Below are 16,182 nucleotides of genomic sequence, written 5' to 3' on the forward strand. Positions count from 1 at the left end.
GGCCCTTTATGTTGAAAATCTTCATTCTCATCTACTCCTATTATCCGTAGGGTTGGTCTTCTCATTGTGTCCTTGATTTCCTGAATGTTTTGAGTTAGGATCTTTTTGCATTTTGCATTTTCTTTGATTGCTGTGCCGACGTTATCTATGGAATCTTCTGCACCTGAGATTCTCTCTTCCATCTCTTGTATTCTGTTGCTGATGCCCGCATCTATGGTTCCAGATTAGTTTCCTAGGGTTTCTATCTCCAGCATTTCCTCACTTTGGGTTTTCTTTATTGTGTCCACTTCCCCTTTTAGGTCTAGTATGGTTTTGTTCATTTCCATCACCTGTTTGGATGTGTTTTCCTGTTTTTCTTTAAGGACTTGTAACTCTTTAGCAGTGTTCTGTATTTCTTTAAGTGAGTTTTTAAAGTCCTTCTCGATGTCCTCTACCATCATCATGAGATATGCCTTTAAATCTGAGTCTAGCTTTTCGTGTGTGTTGGGGTACCCAGGACTGGCTGAGGTGGGAGTGCTGGGTTCTGAAGATGGTGAGTGGTCTTGGTTTCTGTTAGTAAGATTCTTATGTCTGCCTTTCACCATCTGGTAATCTCTAGAGTCAGTTGTTTTAGTTGTCTCTGGTTATATCTTGTTCCTTTCATGATTCTGTTAGCCTCTACCAGCAGACCTGGGAGACTAGCTCTCTCCTGAGTTTCAGTGTTTAGAGCACTCTCTGCAGGCAAGCTCTCCTCTTGCAGAGAAGGTGCACAGATATCTGTTTTTCGGACTTGCCTCCTGGCAGAAGATGAAGGTCCAAAATAGGACCTGTCCCAGAAGCTGTTAGCTTCTGTCATCCACACTCTTAACTGTGCAGACTAGTCTTGGCAGGATTCGGGAACCAAGATGGCTCCCGAAGATGCTCCAGCAAAGCCCTCCTGAGCGGGGTGGACACCTCTCCTCTGTCAGGGAAGGTTCCTGGATGTCTGGAGCATGAAATGGGGTCTGCCACAGAAGCTCTGTGGCTTCTGCCTGTCCCAGAAATTGTTAGCTTCTCTAGTCCACACTCTTACCTGTGCAGACTAGTCTTGGCAGGATCCGGGAAAGAAGATGGCTCCTGCAGATGCTCTGGCAAAGTCCTCCGGGGAGGGGTGGACACCTCTCCTCTGGCAGGGAAGGTCCCCAGATGTCTGGAACCCGAAATGGGTCCTGCCTTAGAAGCTCTGTTGCTCCTACCTGCCCCAGAAGCTGTTAGTTTCTGTAGTCCACACTCTCACCTGTGCAGACTAATCTTGGCAGGATCTGGGAATGAAGATGGCTCCAGCAGATGTGTTCTTGGATTTTTGTTTATAAGTATTTTATTGAGAATTTTTGCACCAATGTTCATCCTTCCAATTCTGACCTTTCCAGCCCAGGGACTTGACTGCCCTTCTTCCAGTGGCTCTTCCCTATATAATACAGACATTTTGGTCTCTCCCTGTCCCCCTCCTTTCCCCTCCCCCATCTTCTTTCTCTTCTCTTTTTGGGAGAATGCCCCACCCTCTGCCATGGTGACTTCTCTGACCAGTAAATGTGCCCAAGGGCAGCTTCCCAATAAACCTGATTTAGTCTGGCTCATTTCACCACTGGAGAAATAACTTATCAGTTCTTTCTGTTTCTATTTTGAGGAGTATTGGGGTTGACTCTTCTTTAAAAGTCTGGTAGAATTCTGTTCTAAAACCACCTGACCCTGAGCTTTTTAATTTTCTTTGGGAGGGTGACTTCTAGGGGTTATAGGTCTGTTTAAATTAAGTGGTTTAACTTTGATAAGTGTTATATTTCTAGGAAAGTATCCCCTTCTTTTTAGAATTTCCAATTTTATGGAGTAAATGTTTTTAAATATATGTCCTTATGATTTTCTGGATTTCCTCAGTGTCTATTGTTATGTGTCCCTTTTTATTTCTGATTTTGCTAATTTGGAGGCCTTTTACTTAATTTGGATAAAAGTTAGTTAATCTTCTTGAGTTTTTTAAAAAAAAAATTTTTTTTTTTTTTTTTTTTTTTTTTTTTTTTTTTTTTTTTTTTTTTTTTTGGTTTGTTTCTATTTTAGTGATTTCAACCCTGAGTTTGATTATTTCTTGCCTTTTACTCTGTTTGAGTGTGATTTCTTCTAGTTGTTCCAGAACTTTCTGGTGTGCTGTTATGCTATTAGTATGAGATGTCTCCATTTTTAAAATGTAGGCACTTAGTACTATTAACTTATGTAAGTTGTGTATTCATTTTCCTTCCTTTCCTTGGAGATTATCTATGTGATCCACTCTGAAGTGGAGTGGAGGCTGCTGCAGATGGTCTATCACGGAGCTGGGGAGAGGACTTGGAGGAGCTGAAGGAGAGGTGAAGATCTGCTGTTAGCCTACCTGCTTGGCTGGCAGGAGTGGCTCCTGGGTTCCCAGGGAATGCTTGTTGGAGTTGGGGGCTGGAGTAAGATAACAAGAAGAGGAGAGGGAAGATAGGTGATAAAGAACTGTGTGATCCACTGGAGATGGGGATCCACCCTTCCCCTATGCACAAGGAAGAGGATAGCTGAGCCCCTGCTGGGGCAGAATCAGGTTTGATTCTGACCGAGTACAGAGGGCCTGAAAAAGAGAAGGCCTTCTCTGGAAGATTTAGGCAAGGCTCTTTTCGACAAAGATCTCCCCCACCCTCACCCCCTACAGCATTCCTTGATGAAGAAGGTCCTTGCTTATCCAAACTGCTTTATTTTATGGTGGACATGAATGCTTATGTCTTACTTAGGGTGAACCAGGGATTAAATACCCTCAGTGGCAGCATAGGCCAGGACTTCACCATGGCTTTAGGTGGTATTAGTGGCTATTCCTATCAGGCTGTTCCTCACTTCTCTCGAGTCTCGAGTTCTGGCTCTTCTCGTTGTGCACACATCCTTCTGCTTCTCTTTCTCTTCCATCTCTCCACTATTTATTTGCTCACTTTTGTGGTATTCAGTATATCCGGGTGTCTGGTGTCATCCGGGAGTTGCCTATGGAGTTATAAGCCTTGTTCATCCTGTGTGTCCCCACCCTGGCTACAGGGTGAAGAACCGGTGGTCATCTGGGGCTCACTCCCTGCCCAGACCATGTGGCACCAGATGGAGGTTATCTCTAGGTTTTTGTTTTGTTAAACTCAGTGTTCATTACATATCACAAGTTGGTCTCAAACTCACATGCTGTGCCAAGAAGCGTTTGTGAATCCCAAAACACCACCAAAGAGTCGATTCTGGTGAAATCATATTAGGATGTCCTCAAGCTCCAACTTGGGCCACATCACCGTTTCTAATGCAGCAGGTCGGGAGGATGCGGCCCTGAGCCCAGTTCCAGCAAGAATTTATAGAGGAAGGAGTGGCTATCTAGCCTGGCACACATTTGATTGGTGGGTTGGGAGGGGTGCATTATGGCCTTTAATATAATTGGCTGGTGCTGGGAACCTAACCATAAACTTAACTTCTGTTTTCCTCCAATTGCTGGCTCTTAGGAATTGAAGTGCAGGGGCACCTGGAGGTGCAGATTGTTGGGGAATAACCTGGAAACTGGTGCTCGGTACTGGCCTGTTAGTTAACTTGAGTTCAACCTTAGGTCGGGTTCTCTAAGATGGAGCCTGAACCCAAAAGATCTGGTTTGTCACACACAGTCCTCTTACTCAGCATCCTAAGTGCTGATATTACTGGTGTGTAACACCTTGACACCTTGCCTGTTTGGTTTCAGTTCTTCTTAAATGTCAACCACTTTTTCTGTTTTGGGGCTCTATCTTAAAAATTATGTTTGGCATGATTGGACACAAAAGAATCTAGACAATTTTTACTTCATTGTATTTAATTTTTTTAAAATTATAAATCTATTTATTTACTTTATATCCCAGCATCAGCCCTCCTCCCAATTTTATCCCCCTCATGCAGCTCCTCCCCCATTCCACCTTCTCCTTCTCTTTGGAGAATGAGGAACCTCTTCCTTAAGTGTCATTACCCAGTTAATCCTCCCCCATTCCCACACATCAAATCACTGCGGGGCTAGGCACATCTTCTCCCACTGAGGCCAGCCAAGGCGGTCCATTTAGGGTAGCAGGATTAACAAACAGGCAGGCAGAACAAACCATTTTTATGTTAAGGGGAAATTATCTTCATTTTATTCCCAGTACCATATCCTGGGGCTGAGGAACACACAAGTGTACATTTCTTGTATGTGAGAGCTTTACATGTTTGAAGGTCACTATTGTAGCACTTTTATTCTCTTCTGTTTAAACTGTTTACTTTCTTGTCTCTATATTGATCATGAGCTCAATAAACCAGCCCTGTTTAGCTGAGATCGATGTCTGTGTAAACCTCTCAGACTCAGTGGGGGCAATTTCCAGACCTTATCTGGACTCAAGCTGTGTGAACACATGGCTTGGTATGAGTGTAGAGCATTTCTTTCTCTGTACTAACTCCCTAGGCCTAGGTCTGGAAGCTTTTATCATCTGTACAATTTAATCTTTCAAACTGACTGATTCAATCTGGCTTCTCTTGACTTCTGACTGACTTGCTCTATTTGTTTGCCCTCATACTAACTTGGGCAATATGTTCTAATCTTCTGTTTCCTTCTCATTGTCTGGCCTGTTCAATCTTCACCTGTATCTAGTGTGTTCTCTGCAACCTGTCTCTGTAAAACTGTCCTGACCAAACTGCCATAAACACCTGTCCCTCTTGTTGCTCTTAAGTGGTTTCTCTTTCCTATCTGTTCTCATTAGGCTTATCTCATTTTGTCATATCACTTTGTTTTCCTCTCTATTAGACATCACTTTCAAACATGACTGCTTCCTTCTACAAACTAACCTTTATCTTCACTGTTAGGGATTAAAAATGTGTGCTAAGGGTGCGTCTGTGTTCCAGCCAGATCCAACTGTAATCCAAGGTGTGTCTGCATTTTGGTTAGACTATAGTTTTTGCTTTCATCCTGTTCAGCTATATTCTTCTGCCCTGTTCATTGAGAATTTTTTCCTTCACTGAAATGACAGGGGAATCCAAGTGATTTTGTTCACTTCCTTTTGGATGCCAATAGATCTAATATCTTCTGCATTTTAAAAAAATCTACCAAAAACCTTTTTTTTTCATTCTTAGGATTTTTCCTTTCAAATTCAGCTCATTGAAGACTTTGTATTTACAGTAAGTTAATGATTTATCTAAAACAAGATAAAATGTATCTACTCAGCTGTTATCATTTTCCATGGTATCAGATTATCTTTACAGAACAATATTGCAATGAAAAATTTTGGTGTTGTTAGTATAATTCATTTTGACTTTTTTAAAATTTAGAAATATTTAAAATCTAGGGGAAAGTTAAAAAAAAAAAGACGAAAACAAGCACCAGGACCCTTGGATGGATTTGTTTTTAATATCTTGCCATATTTTCTCCTCTCTCTCATATATACACATACATAAATGGATATAAAGTATGTGCAAATACAATTCATCATAAATAAATACACTGGCATAGGATTTCCAAGATTCCATTATAATATCTAATGATAACTCCATTAACACACTGAAATTCAATATTTGGTCTATTTTCAAATTTCTGTAATTGCTATGAAATTTTATAAAATTTCTCTAGATTTAGGAATTTTGTTTTATCTCTTCGTATTTGTATGTGACAATGAGTCTGAGTATGTCGCTCTGGCTGGCTTGAAAATATCGATGGAGACCAGGCTGGCCTTGAACATCAGATTCTCCTGACTCTGCCTCTCAAGTGCTTGCTGGGATTAAAGGTGTGCGCCACCACTGCCTGGTCCCGATATTGCACTATTGATATTTTACACCAGCAAAATTTTTGAGGGTTCCACAAGTGCCCTGTGCATTGCAGGTTGTTTGTCTCCAACCCTGGCTTCTACCCACCAAATTGGATTGACCTCATGCAATCTCCAAGGCTGTAGCATCCAAAAGTGTCCCTATACATTGTTAAATGTGCCCACGAGCTTCTGACCCAGCACCTGACTGAGAATCATTACCTAGAAGCTAAAGTTAAAAGAACACTGTATTTTTTAAGAGACGTTAATGTCTAGTGGAAGGGAGCACACATCAGGTTGAGCGACTGATTCCAGCACTCGTTTAAGGCATTCTTTGTTGTAAGGATAAAGGCATTTCCCCCTCTGCTGTTCACTATCATTTTAATACACTGGTATGTGAAGATTTTGTATTCCTACAGACTTTTATCCAGTTTATTTCAAAAATTCAATGTGCCATTAATGTCATGATTTTAGTTTTTGATGCTCTTATTGTAACAAATTCCTCCAGTAGGAATCACACTCTTGAAGTGGGTTTGGTATTTTGTGCAATGTTTAACTTTATTCATAAGCACCTGCAATGGTAAATTCTTATTGTATCACACTGAATGTGAGAACCAGTTTAAAGGCTTATTTATTCAATGGTTCTGGTTATTGGGACATTATAAACTTTCACTTAACAATTTACACGAATAAAAAGTTGTTTGCTATGGTCTATTTAATAACAAAATTGGCAATTAACCTGAACTGTCCATTTACCTTTATTGTTTTTCCCTCTGTGTTCAGGTCAGCTTGTACATATAAACACACTTGCTGCTCATGGATGATTTAAAACATTTTCTACTACTGCAAATATTAGGAAAGAAATTTATTCCAGATTCTGAACATGCTGTACACATTTAAGTATACGTAGGTGCAAAATGTATGTTCGGAAAGACATCATAGCATATTCCCCAAAGAAGACATAGTGACTTTAGAACTGTGAATAGCTAAAGTGAGAAATGGAGATTTCAGTTAACTTCTGGATGCTTAATACCCTTCTTTCTCTACTAAGTTGCTTCTAAGTCTCAGGAGCAGCTGCCAAGTTTGCAGTCTCTCCCAAGTCTGGCTCAGTGAAGGTGACAGTAAAGGTGAAGCAGCCACCGCGACGGGTTGCAGACCGAATATAAGTTTTTTTTAAATTATTAGATGTTTTATTTACACTGCAAAATTTATCGACTATAAGTTATTAAATAGCCTGTAATCTGTAGAATCACTGGGAAATACCTTTTCCCCCAACTCTCCTCCGCGCCACCGTCCCAGGAGAAGGACCCAGATCCTGGAGTAAACTTTTTAGGAGCACCAACAGGCCCGCCCCCACCCAGAAACTTCTTCTCTGATTGGCCTGTGTGACTCCCGACTGCCCAATCACGATGGGAGCGTTCCGGCGCAGCTCGGTGGCGTCGCTGCGCGTGCCCAGTCGGGGACACGCCGTGCACCCCGGTCCTCCCGCGTGCGGCAAAGGGCACGGCGTAGGGCGGTGCTAGCCCGGTTAGGTGCGGGTGCCAAGGTCGTTGGGTCGCAATGGGTTAGGGCTACGCCCAGCAGGAGGGTGACAAGAAAAAAAAAAGTCTTGTCCCCGCTGCCAAGTTTCAAAGCCAACTCCCCTAAGTGCAGGGTTAGGGTGTCGCGCTCACCCAACTGTCTGCGGGGACCCAGAGGGGGGTGCGAGCCGCAGTCTCTGAGCCTCGGCCGACCGCAAGGCCGGGCGAATGGAGCGGTCCCTGGTGACAACAGCCAGCTCGGGTGCAGAATGGGCTGGGCTGCACCGCCCCAAACGTGGCCGTGGTAGCATCATCCCCGATGCGCCGCCGCCCGGGCCGCGGGGGTCCGTGTCCCGTCCCGTGAGGCAGCCCAGCCCCTGGGATGCGCGGCTCCCGCGCGTGTGTGTACAACTTAGAGAGTGACCAAGCAGCCGGGTCCCCGGCAGCAGGAGCGGCGCCAACCAGCCTAGCCTAGCGCCGTCCCCCGCGGCGCCGCGTCCGATCCCCGGCCCAGGCCGCGTTTGGCGGCTCGCCGCTCCCAGCCCGGGCCGGCCCCTGCGGCCGCTCGCAAAACGCGGCGAGCGGAACCCGCACGCGGAAGCGCCCGTCGCACTGAGCATGCCCAGTGGCACAGTCGAACAGAGGAGTTTTTTTTTTTCTTTTTCTTTTCTTTCTTCTTTTTTTTCTCCCCCTCTTTCTTCTTTTTCTTTTTTCTGGGTCTCCAGCAGGAGGCCTGTCCCCCACCCTCAGTTCAGACCCCCGCCGTCCCCGAGCCTGAGCAGCTAACCATGGCCGAGGTGTCCGGCGCCGCGTTGTCCCAGGCGGGTTGGTAAGTGCCGCGTCGCGCCGGCCGCCCGGCCCCGGGCTCGGGTCGGGCCCCGGGGAAGGTCGGGAGAGGGGTGCCGGGGATGCGGCGGGGAAGGCGGCCACGGCCACCCGCCCCCGTCCTCTCGGGGGCCCTCGGGGCCGGCTCCGCCCCCGGCGCCACGCGGAGCTGGGCGAGCGTCCCCGCTCCCCTAGGGGCGGCGGCCTGCGACCCGGAGCGGCGCGCCGGCGGCAGCGGCGGCGGCCCGCGGGGAGGGAGCGAGGCCTCGGGGCCGGGGAGCGGGCGGCGGCCAGGCCCCGAGCCACGCCGCTCAGGAGCACCCGCGGGGCCGAGCACGGCGCGCCGCCGCCCCTGGAGGGTGTCGCTGCGGCGGACGCGGGAGGCGGCGGCCTGCGGGAAGTTGGCGGGAGCACGGAGCCCAGTCCCGCGCGGCGGCCCGAGCCGGCCCGCTGCCCTCGTTTCAAACTACCGCGCCGACCGGAGCGCCGCTGCCCTTGCTGCACGCTCAACTCGCGAAGCAGAGAATGACCGACCCGGCTACTCGTGCCGGGGCTGCCCCGTGGAACTTTTCTTGAAAGGATGGCGTTGGTCTGATTTTTAAAAAAAATACCTTTCCAGCCGTGACTTTTGAGAATCTGAGAGCAATGACAAATTACTTGACATTAAGCAGTTTCTGGAATTGCAGCCACTCCAGTTGTAAACATCCAGTTTAATTCAGCGTCGCTTTCTCCAGCCTGGCGTCGGTACCTTCTGGGCTGATGGGTAGGGATGAGGATGAAATACAGATTACTCGTCCCAGCTTTCTGAAACTACACTTGAGTGAGAAGGGAGAAGCATCAAGAAAACTATCGCAGTGTTAGCAAACCGTGAAGGACAGAACGAGCACTTGATGACTGAAGGAGAGAAGTGGGTTCTGGCAGATAGTGAAGAAAGACTTTGCAGGTGTAGAGTTAGGAAAGTGTTCATTTTTGGAGAAAGGACACTAGATCCCAGAGGTTACTGGAAGTAGGGAGGTATTTGAGGATTAAAGCCAAGAAGGAGGAAGCCAGTGCTTAAAGGATTGGAATTTTACTTTGATCATAAAGTTTTGACCAATAGGGCAGTGACATAACAACCCTGCTGTGAATGCTTTGCTAATTGACTTGACAGGCCTTTTTTTTTCCCTGCCCTACTCACAGGTGTGAAGATGAAGGCAAAGAAGTAACTTTCTTCCATGACCTGGCTAGAAAGTGGTTGAAATAAATGTTGATGTAACTAGGCTGGTTCAGTCCTGTGTACTTAGTATTTGTTTATACTGTACTATACTTTATAAAGTTACAGACCTCCTCACCATCCCCCCCCCGCCCCCATTTACTGCAAATTGTAAGTTAAAAATTTCACTTTATTCAGTTTTATTTTCCTCTTTCAATGGGATGCCTCCTTTCATTTCCTTGATTTATTTTTACAAGACTGTCCAGAATAAGCTTAAGTCTGTCTTCATTTTAGTGTATGTAGCCCAGGCTGGCCTGGAACTCATGATGGGATTGCAGGTTTGGATCAGACCAGACTTAGCATCTATTTGAGTTCTTCATTACACTGAGTCTTACTCTTATAAACTAGTGATACCCCTTTTGTTTACACGTATGGCCTTTTGAGTGCATTCTGAAACAGGGCTACATCCTATAGGAACGTTTGTCACTTTATTAGGATCCTAAATTTGTTTTATCCGGACTCTTATAACTAACTCCTTAAGGGCAGAGAAGTCTATATTATTTTTCTGTGGTATCTTTGATACCTAGAAATATATTGCATCATAGGGTCTTATTAAGTTGGAAGAGTTGACCTTGGAGTGGCCCGTCAACCACAAATGCCCAGTCAGAGTCCTCCTCCTTTATTAAGATTGTTACAAATCTCCAGCAATGTTACATGTTATCATTTGCCACTTTGTATTGCCAGTTAGGTTTACATAGTCCTTTCTACCAATCTGTTTTGCTTCTGAAGAGTCCAGATAAAGGCTGGGATCACTAAAGTTCTTACATCTCTAAGGTGGGTAGGAGTTTTCTAGAATCCTGACCCATGTTCACCAAAGTTTGTGCCAAGGAAGGAAGGCATGGGCTCTCCTCAGTGATGTGGCTTGTCCTAGGCCTTTAATCAGAGCCTTAAGCATGCTCCATGAATTTCAAAGGGTTAAACAGATAAGAGTGCTGAGAAGAAAAGTTTAGACTAGAGAACAGCTTTGAATAACTCGGTAGAGTTCTGACATCCAGATTTCCCCTCTGGGGTTGTTGTTGACGCTAAACAAAATATTTTTGGACTCTAGTGTGCTATAAAGTGTGCATAAAGTAGTTGTAGGTTCTAAAATGAAATGCTAAAACATCCACACAGTTACTAATCTGTTTATCTCCTGTATGTAAAGTAGGGAAAGAATAGTGAGTGGCTTATGCTGATAATTTGATGCAGGAGACCAATTTATTATTGAAATTTCTTGGATTCATGAGTATTTTAAGTCTCAGATGTTCAGTAATATTCCGGCCAAACTCAGGGCTTTAAAATGTAAATTAAGCAATACTATACCGTCAATAGCCCCACACCTCTGACTTGTAGCACAGAGGATTAGGTTTCATGGACTTCACTTTAAAATGTTTTAGGGATTTTTGTAGTAATTTGGTTTGTTTAAATATCTAAAATGGCACCTCAGTCCTTTGTAGTGCTTAATTCTATGCATAAAACAACGTCATAAAAAGGATTTGGCTTTATATTTGTGTAGACATGTCGTGTGTCTTGTTTTCCTCAATTGTCTGTAGAGGGAATTGTCTGTTTCTACTTACTGTACACATCCATCTTTTATTATTTAAAATATTTAAAATATTTTGCATGTGAGGTGAATGTGTCTAGCATGTATGCATACCTGTGTGTGCGTGCATGTGTGCTTGTGCATGTGTGTGTATATTTGGAAGCCAGAGAGGAGGCTGGGAGTCCTCCATCATTCTCTCTTGTATTCCTTAGAGATAGAGTTCCTCACAGAATCTGGAGCTGGCTCCTTGGTTTGGGACAGACTGACACCCAGCACACTCCTGCCGCTCATCCTGTCTCGCTGGGGCTTGCTTTACAGGTTCCTTCCTGAGCAGCCACACCTAGCATTTTATACAGGTGATGGGGATCCAAACCCAAGTTTCTTATCTGAGCCATTTGCCCTCCCTCCCCTCCCCCCTTCCTCCCTCCTTGCCCTGTCCCTTTTTCTTCCTTCTCTTCTTCCTCCTTTTAAATATGATAGGAAGAATGTAATCATTGAATTTATGTTTGTGAGAGCACATTGTCTGTAGAATTAATGTGTAGTTTAACCAAATCACAAGAGAGTCATAGTTTTCCCAATTCTAAGTGGTGGAACCAAGAATTGGCTCAAATACTCAGAATAAAATTTCAGTACTTAGCCTTTAATCCCAGCACTTGGGAGGCAGAGGCAGGCGGATTTCTGAGTTAGAGGCCAGCCTGGTCTACAGAGTGATTTCCAGGACAGCCAGAGCTACACAGAGAAACCCTGCCTCAAAACAAAACAAAACAAAATTCAGTACTTATTTGTAGTGCATTGTGGTGACCAATTCTCATTTAAATGGTTGATTCAGAATAACCCATTGCCCTGTGTCCTTGTAATCCTAGCCTAGGCTTCATACTGAGACCGTCTGAAAAACCCAAGTCAACAAAGACAGGATTAAGTCCTACCTTTAGAAGTGGAATTGTTTGCTGTTTTGTGTTTGGGACAGAAGCTTAGTCTGAGAGGTGGTTAGTGTCATAATGAAAGAACTTGTCATTTTAATTGGATCACCTAAACCTATGTTTTGAAGTCTTAAGAATTTTTGAAAAAAGCAAAACACTATATTGTGTATTTTGTTTTCTAAAGCAGTTTAGAGTTGAAGATCCATAAAGCAGTTATGGTGCTTTTTAAAGGCGGGGCATGGTGACTCACAGATGTTCCTGGATGAAGCTAGAGGATTGCTCTAAATTCCAGGCCAGTCTGGGTTGTAGAGAGACGCCTTGTCTGAAGCAAAGTAAAACAAAACAATTTTTTTTTATTAAAAAATATATTTTTGAAGCACAGAATACTGATGACTTAACCACAGAACACTCCAGGTAACTGATTTTTTTTTTTTTTTTAATAGACTGGAGGAGATAGAGTATGATGTTAAAGATCTCCTCCCCCTGCCCCCCAGAATCTCTCTCACCTTTCCTCTGGGTCATCTCATTTTGGCTACTGCTGCCACACTAGCATCTTCTGTCCCAAGTACATTTGTGTTACTTTTCTACAACTAAGAAACTGCAGCTTATACACTGCAACAGCTCTGGTGCTGGAGAGCAGCCATAGGCTCCCAGTGCACATGGAATGTAGAGTACCAAGGGAGTCTACTCTTCTGTAGTCTAAGTCTAAGGTTTAAAATTCCTCAGTCTTCCTTCTTATCCCACCTGTAGAAGCTTAGTTATCACAATAAAGAGTGCGGTTGTCATTCTTCAGCCCACCCTCTGTGCTCTTCTTGTTTGGTTGGTTTCTGTTTTCTTAGAGGCACACTGTTCCCCAGGAGACTGCTGGTGAATGAGAGCTTTCAATCTTAGGTGAAAAACAACCTGTCTTAACAGCACAGGTAGAACCAACCTTTGGTGGCTAGTAGCATCAATGCAACTGCTTATATTAGTGCTAGTAGTTGCATAATACATTTATGAAAAGGATATTAGGAATTTTTATTCATCCATGTTACTCTGTAGCAACTCTTACACGTAGGTGAACACAGTACTGGACCTCCTCTCCCACATGGCCTCTCTGTATTCCAAGCTGACCTTGAACTGGGAATTTCGCTTCAGCTTCCCTAGTGCTGGTAATAGCCGGTTACAGATGTGTACCATTATACAAAGTTTATTATAGTTACTGAAGTTACATATAACATGCATACCAGTTTTTATTTCTGAAATAAATCTGAGAAATGAATTTTCCTTCTGTTTCCCTTTTCTCTACCTTCCCTCCTACCTCATTTTTCTTTGAGACAGTCTCACTGTAGCTATGGCTGTCCTGGAACTCAGTATGCCCATCAGCAGGCTGAACTTGAACTCCCAGAGCCCCACCTGCATAAGCCTCCTTAGTGCTGGGATTAAAGGGGTTGGCCACCACATCTGGCTTATAAAGTGCATTTTCTTTACCACTGCCATAAAAATGTTCTTGTGTGCTCTCTTGGGAAGGATCAAAATCATAATATCTTTTAGAGGCTGAAGAACACTATAAGAAATCAGTTACTTCTGCTTGGTTTTCAGGGAGGCTTATTGGAAACATCCTTTTTTCATTACCATTATTATTTTTAGACAGGTTCTCACTATGTAGCTCTGGCTGCCAGCCTAGAACTTGCTGTGTAGATCAGGCTTGCTTTGAACTCATAGACATCTGCCTACCGCTGCCTCCATCTTCCAAGTGCTGGGAAAAAAAGGCACAGACCACAATACTCAGCTCGCAGTCCCTTCTGTTTTAAGATAGTTCCCACTGTAGTGCACATTGGTCATCTCTCTCTAGTTATATTCTTTGCAAAGTTAAAATGTTGAAAGGTGGTATGCCTTTGTTAATGTTTTGCCTTAGAATGTGTTACACATCCCTCGCTGCTTCTGTTGATGGTGTAAACTGGGTATTTTGTCAGCCTGTATGATTTTAAGGTGCTGTTTGCAGTCATTTTTGGTGACTCACCTATAAATCTAGTTTCAGCTGCCTGTAGGCTTGACTGCCTCAAGCTTGAGGTCTATAAAGAAACTTGCTGCCTCAGCAGGTTGGAAATAAATTTCTTCTTTCACTCAGCAGCATTTGCTAAATCAACTAAAAACCACATAGTAACAGTTCAAGAATCATAAAAATAGCACATCAGCTTACTTTAGCTTATGTTTTCTCATTCTGACAAAAGGAGGAGAATATTAGCATTTTGATGATTTATATTACACATAAGTCCTGCAGTCGAAAACTTCTTAAGGTCTACAGTGTTATAGGTAGGTGAGTGACATTTGCACAATAAGTAGACTATTCTAACAATAACAGGAAAATGTGGGACATGCTTGTGGAACCATAGTACAACAAAGAAAAGCAGAAAGAGGGGAAAAGAAATGTGTGATAATGTGACACATTAAGAGGTTGTCAAGTCAAAGATGAAGAGAACAGAAAAGAAAGCCGTGATGATGGAAAGGGAAGGACTCGGCCTAGTATGTACTGTAACCTCAGTAGGGTGCATCTGTGCTGTGTGTGTGTGTGCGCGCGCGCGCTCATGTGCACGCCTGCATGCATGTGCACGTTCCTGTCTCTCTGTATTACATGCTTTGCAGCTTTGTAGTTTTTAAGGTAGACACAAATAGATCCTCTTACTATTGTGGTATTGGAGGTATAGTGTCTACATTAATAAGTTAATATAAAGAAACATAGCCCAAGCAATTCTGTATGTACTGAAGTACTCTTTTTTTTTTTAATTGGTTAAATGATTTTTAAAAATTTGATATTTTCTATATTTACATTTTAAATGTTATCCCCTTTCCTGGTTTCCCCTCCGAAAACCTCCTCTCCCCTCTCCCCTACCTCTGCTCACCAACCCACCCACTCTCACTTCCAGGCCCTGACATTCCTCTCTATACTGGGGCATAGAACCTTCACAGGACCAAGGGCCTCTCTTCCCATTGATGACCTATAAGGCCATTCTCTGCTACATAAGCATGAGTCCCACCATGTGTTTTCTTTGGTTGGTAGTTTAGTCCCAGGGAGCTCTGGGGGTACTGGTTAGTTCATATTTTTGTCCCTCCAATGGGGCTGCAAACCCCTTCAGCTCCTTGGGTCCTTTCTCTAGCTCCTTCCTGCTTGTGGACGTTGTACATCGTGGTGCGCACTAGGCTCCGCACCACGATGTACAACGTCCACAAGCAGCCCCTTCTAAGAAGGAGCGAAGTATCCATACTTTGGTCTTCCTTCTTTTTGGGTTTCATGTGTTTTGAGAGTTCTGAAGTACTCTTAGAAAATATTTCTGCTTCCTGTGTGCAAGATTCTGTGTTTGTGTTGAAGTTTAGTGATGTATGACAGGTAGAATTTAAACATATTCTGCACTATTGTTTTTCTTGCCAAGTGGTGTTGAAAAACATCTGAAAGCAATTAACCCAGAGTTGGGAGCCTGGAGAACTTTCCAGTATAATAATATATATGTATTGCTTGTTGTACAACCTGTCTTAACACTGTGTCTGATTTTTGTCTAGGGAAAAGCAGGTAGATCCATCAATTTGCCTATTCAACAAATAATTATTGAACATTGTGTTGTGGCAGGCACTTATAATCAGTACATTTAACTTTCATTTTGTAGTTAATAGGAGTTGGGGAGTTTTAGTCAGGGGATGGGGGTTTAAGGTAGAGGTGACCTCACTCACTCTTTGGGTTGTAAAGTCCCTGCCCTGCAGTAGTTGGAGCTGGGCAGGAGTAGGTGGTGATAGTTGAGATTGTGATCAATAGATTGGCTTCAGGGATATTTGTGAATCTCTTCTCAAGGGGAAAGAGTTTATAAAAAGGGTATTAGAAGTTTTATGTTATCTCATAACTGTGACAAAAGCTGACAACGGGAGTGGTAAGGAATTGATTCTAGTTTTCAGGCTTACACACACGAATCAGTTATAATTTAGTTTTTATGGAGACTATTAGAAAATTATCATTTTTTTCAGATAGTTGGGTCATAAACCAAAGGAAAATATTATTTCTTCAAAGACCTCATCTTAAACATGGCTGCTTTGAGTTCTAAGCCTTCAATGTAAAAGCCTTTGGGGACATTTTAGTACTGTAATGGCCATATGTGGCTACTGAACACTTTCAGATGTGTCAGGTCCAAGTCAGGTATGCTATAACATGTAGTGAATTCTGAAAATTTAGGGTAAAAATGTGAATTTTGCAATATTTTATTTATATATTGAAATAAAAATTTCAATATATTGTATTACAATTATAAAGTTAGTTTTTCTTTTTTTTTGATTTTTAATATTTTTATTACATATTTTCCTCAATTACATTTCCAATGCTATCCCAAAAGTCCCCCATAGCGCCCCCCAC

At 43.5% G+C, this 16,182-nt stretch overlaps 1 protein-coding gene and 1 long non-coding RNA gene across 2 annotated transcripts in view; both read left to right on the plus strand.

The window, feature by feature from the left end:
- Positions 1-7,851: 7,851 nt before the first annotated feature.
- Tdrd3 (tudor domain containing 3) overlaps positions 7,852-16,182 on the plus strand; it is a 126,453-nt gene continuing 118,122 nt past the window's right edge. Inside the window, exon 1 of the mRNA XM_021181871.2 lies at positions 7,852-8,117. Coding sequence (XP_021037530.1) covers positions 8,077-8,117 — 41 coding nt within the window. The 5' untranslated portion in view covers positions 7,852-8,076. The remainder of the gene's footprint in view (positions 8,118-16,182) is intronic.
- LOC115029213 lies at positions 8,415-9,381 on the plus strand. The gene is made up of 2 exons (XR_003834767.1): positions 8,415-8,876; positions 9,293-9,381. It is a non-coding gene; the product is annotated as an uncharacterized LOC115029213 (long non-coding RNA).

Source organism: Mus caroli, chromosome 14, assembly GCF_900094665.2.
Source record: "Mus caroli chromosome 14, CAROLI_EIJ_v1.1, whole genome shotgun sequence".
Taxonomy (NCBI): domain Eukaryota; kingdom Metazoa; phylum Chordata; class Mammalia; order Rodentia; family Muridae; genus Mus; species Mus caroli.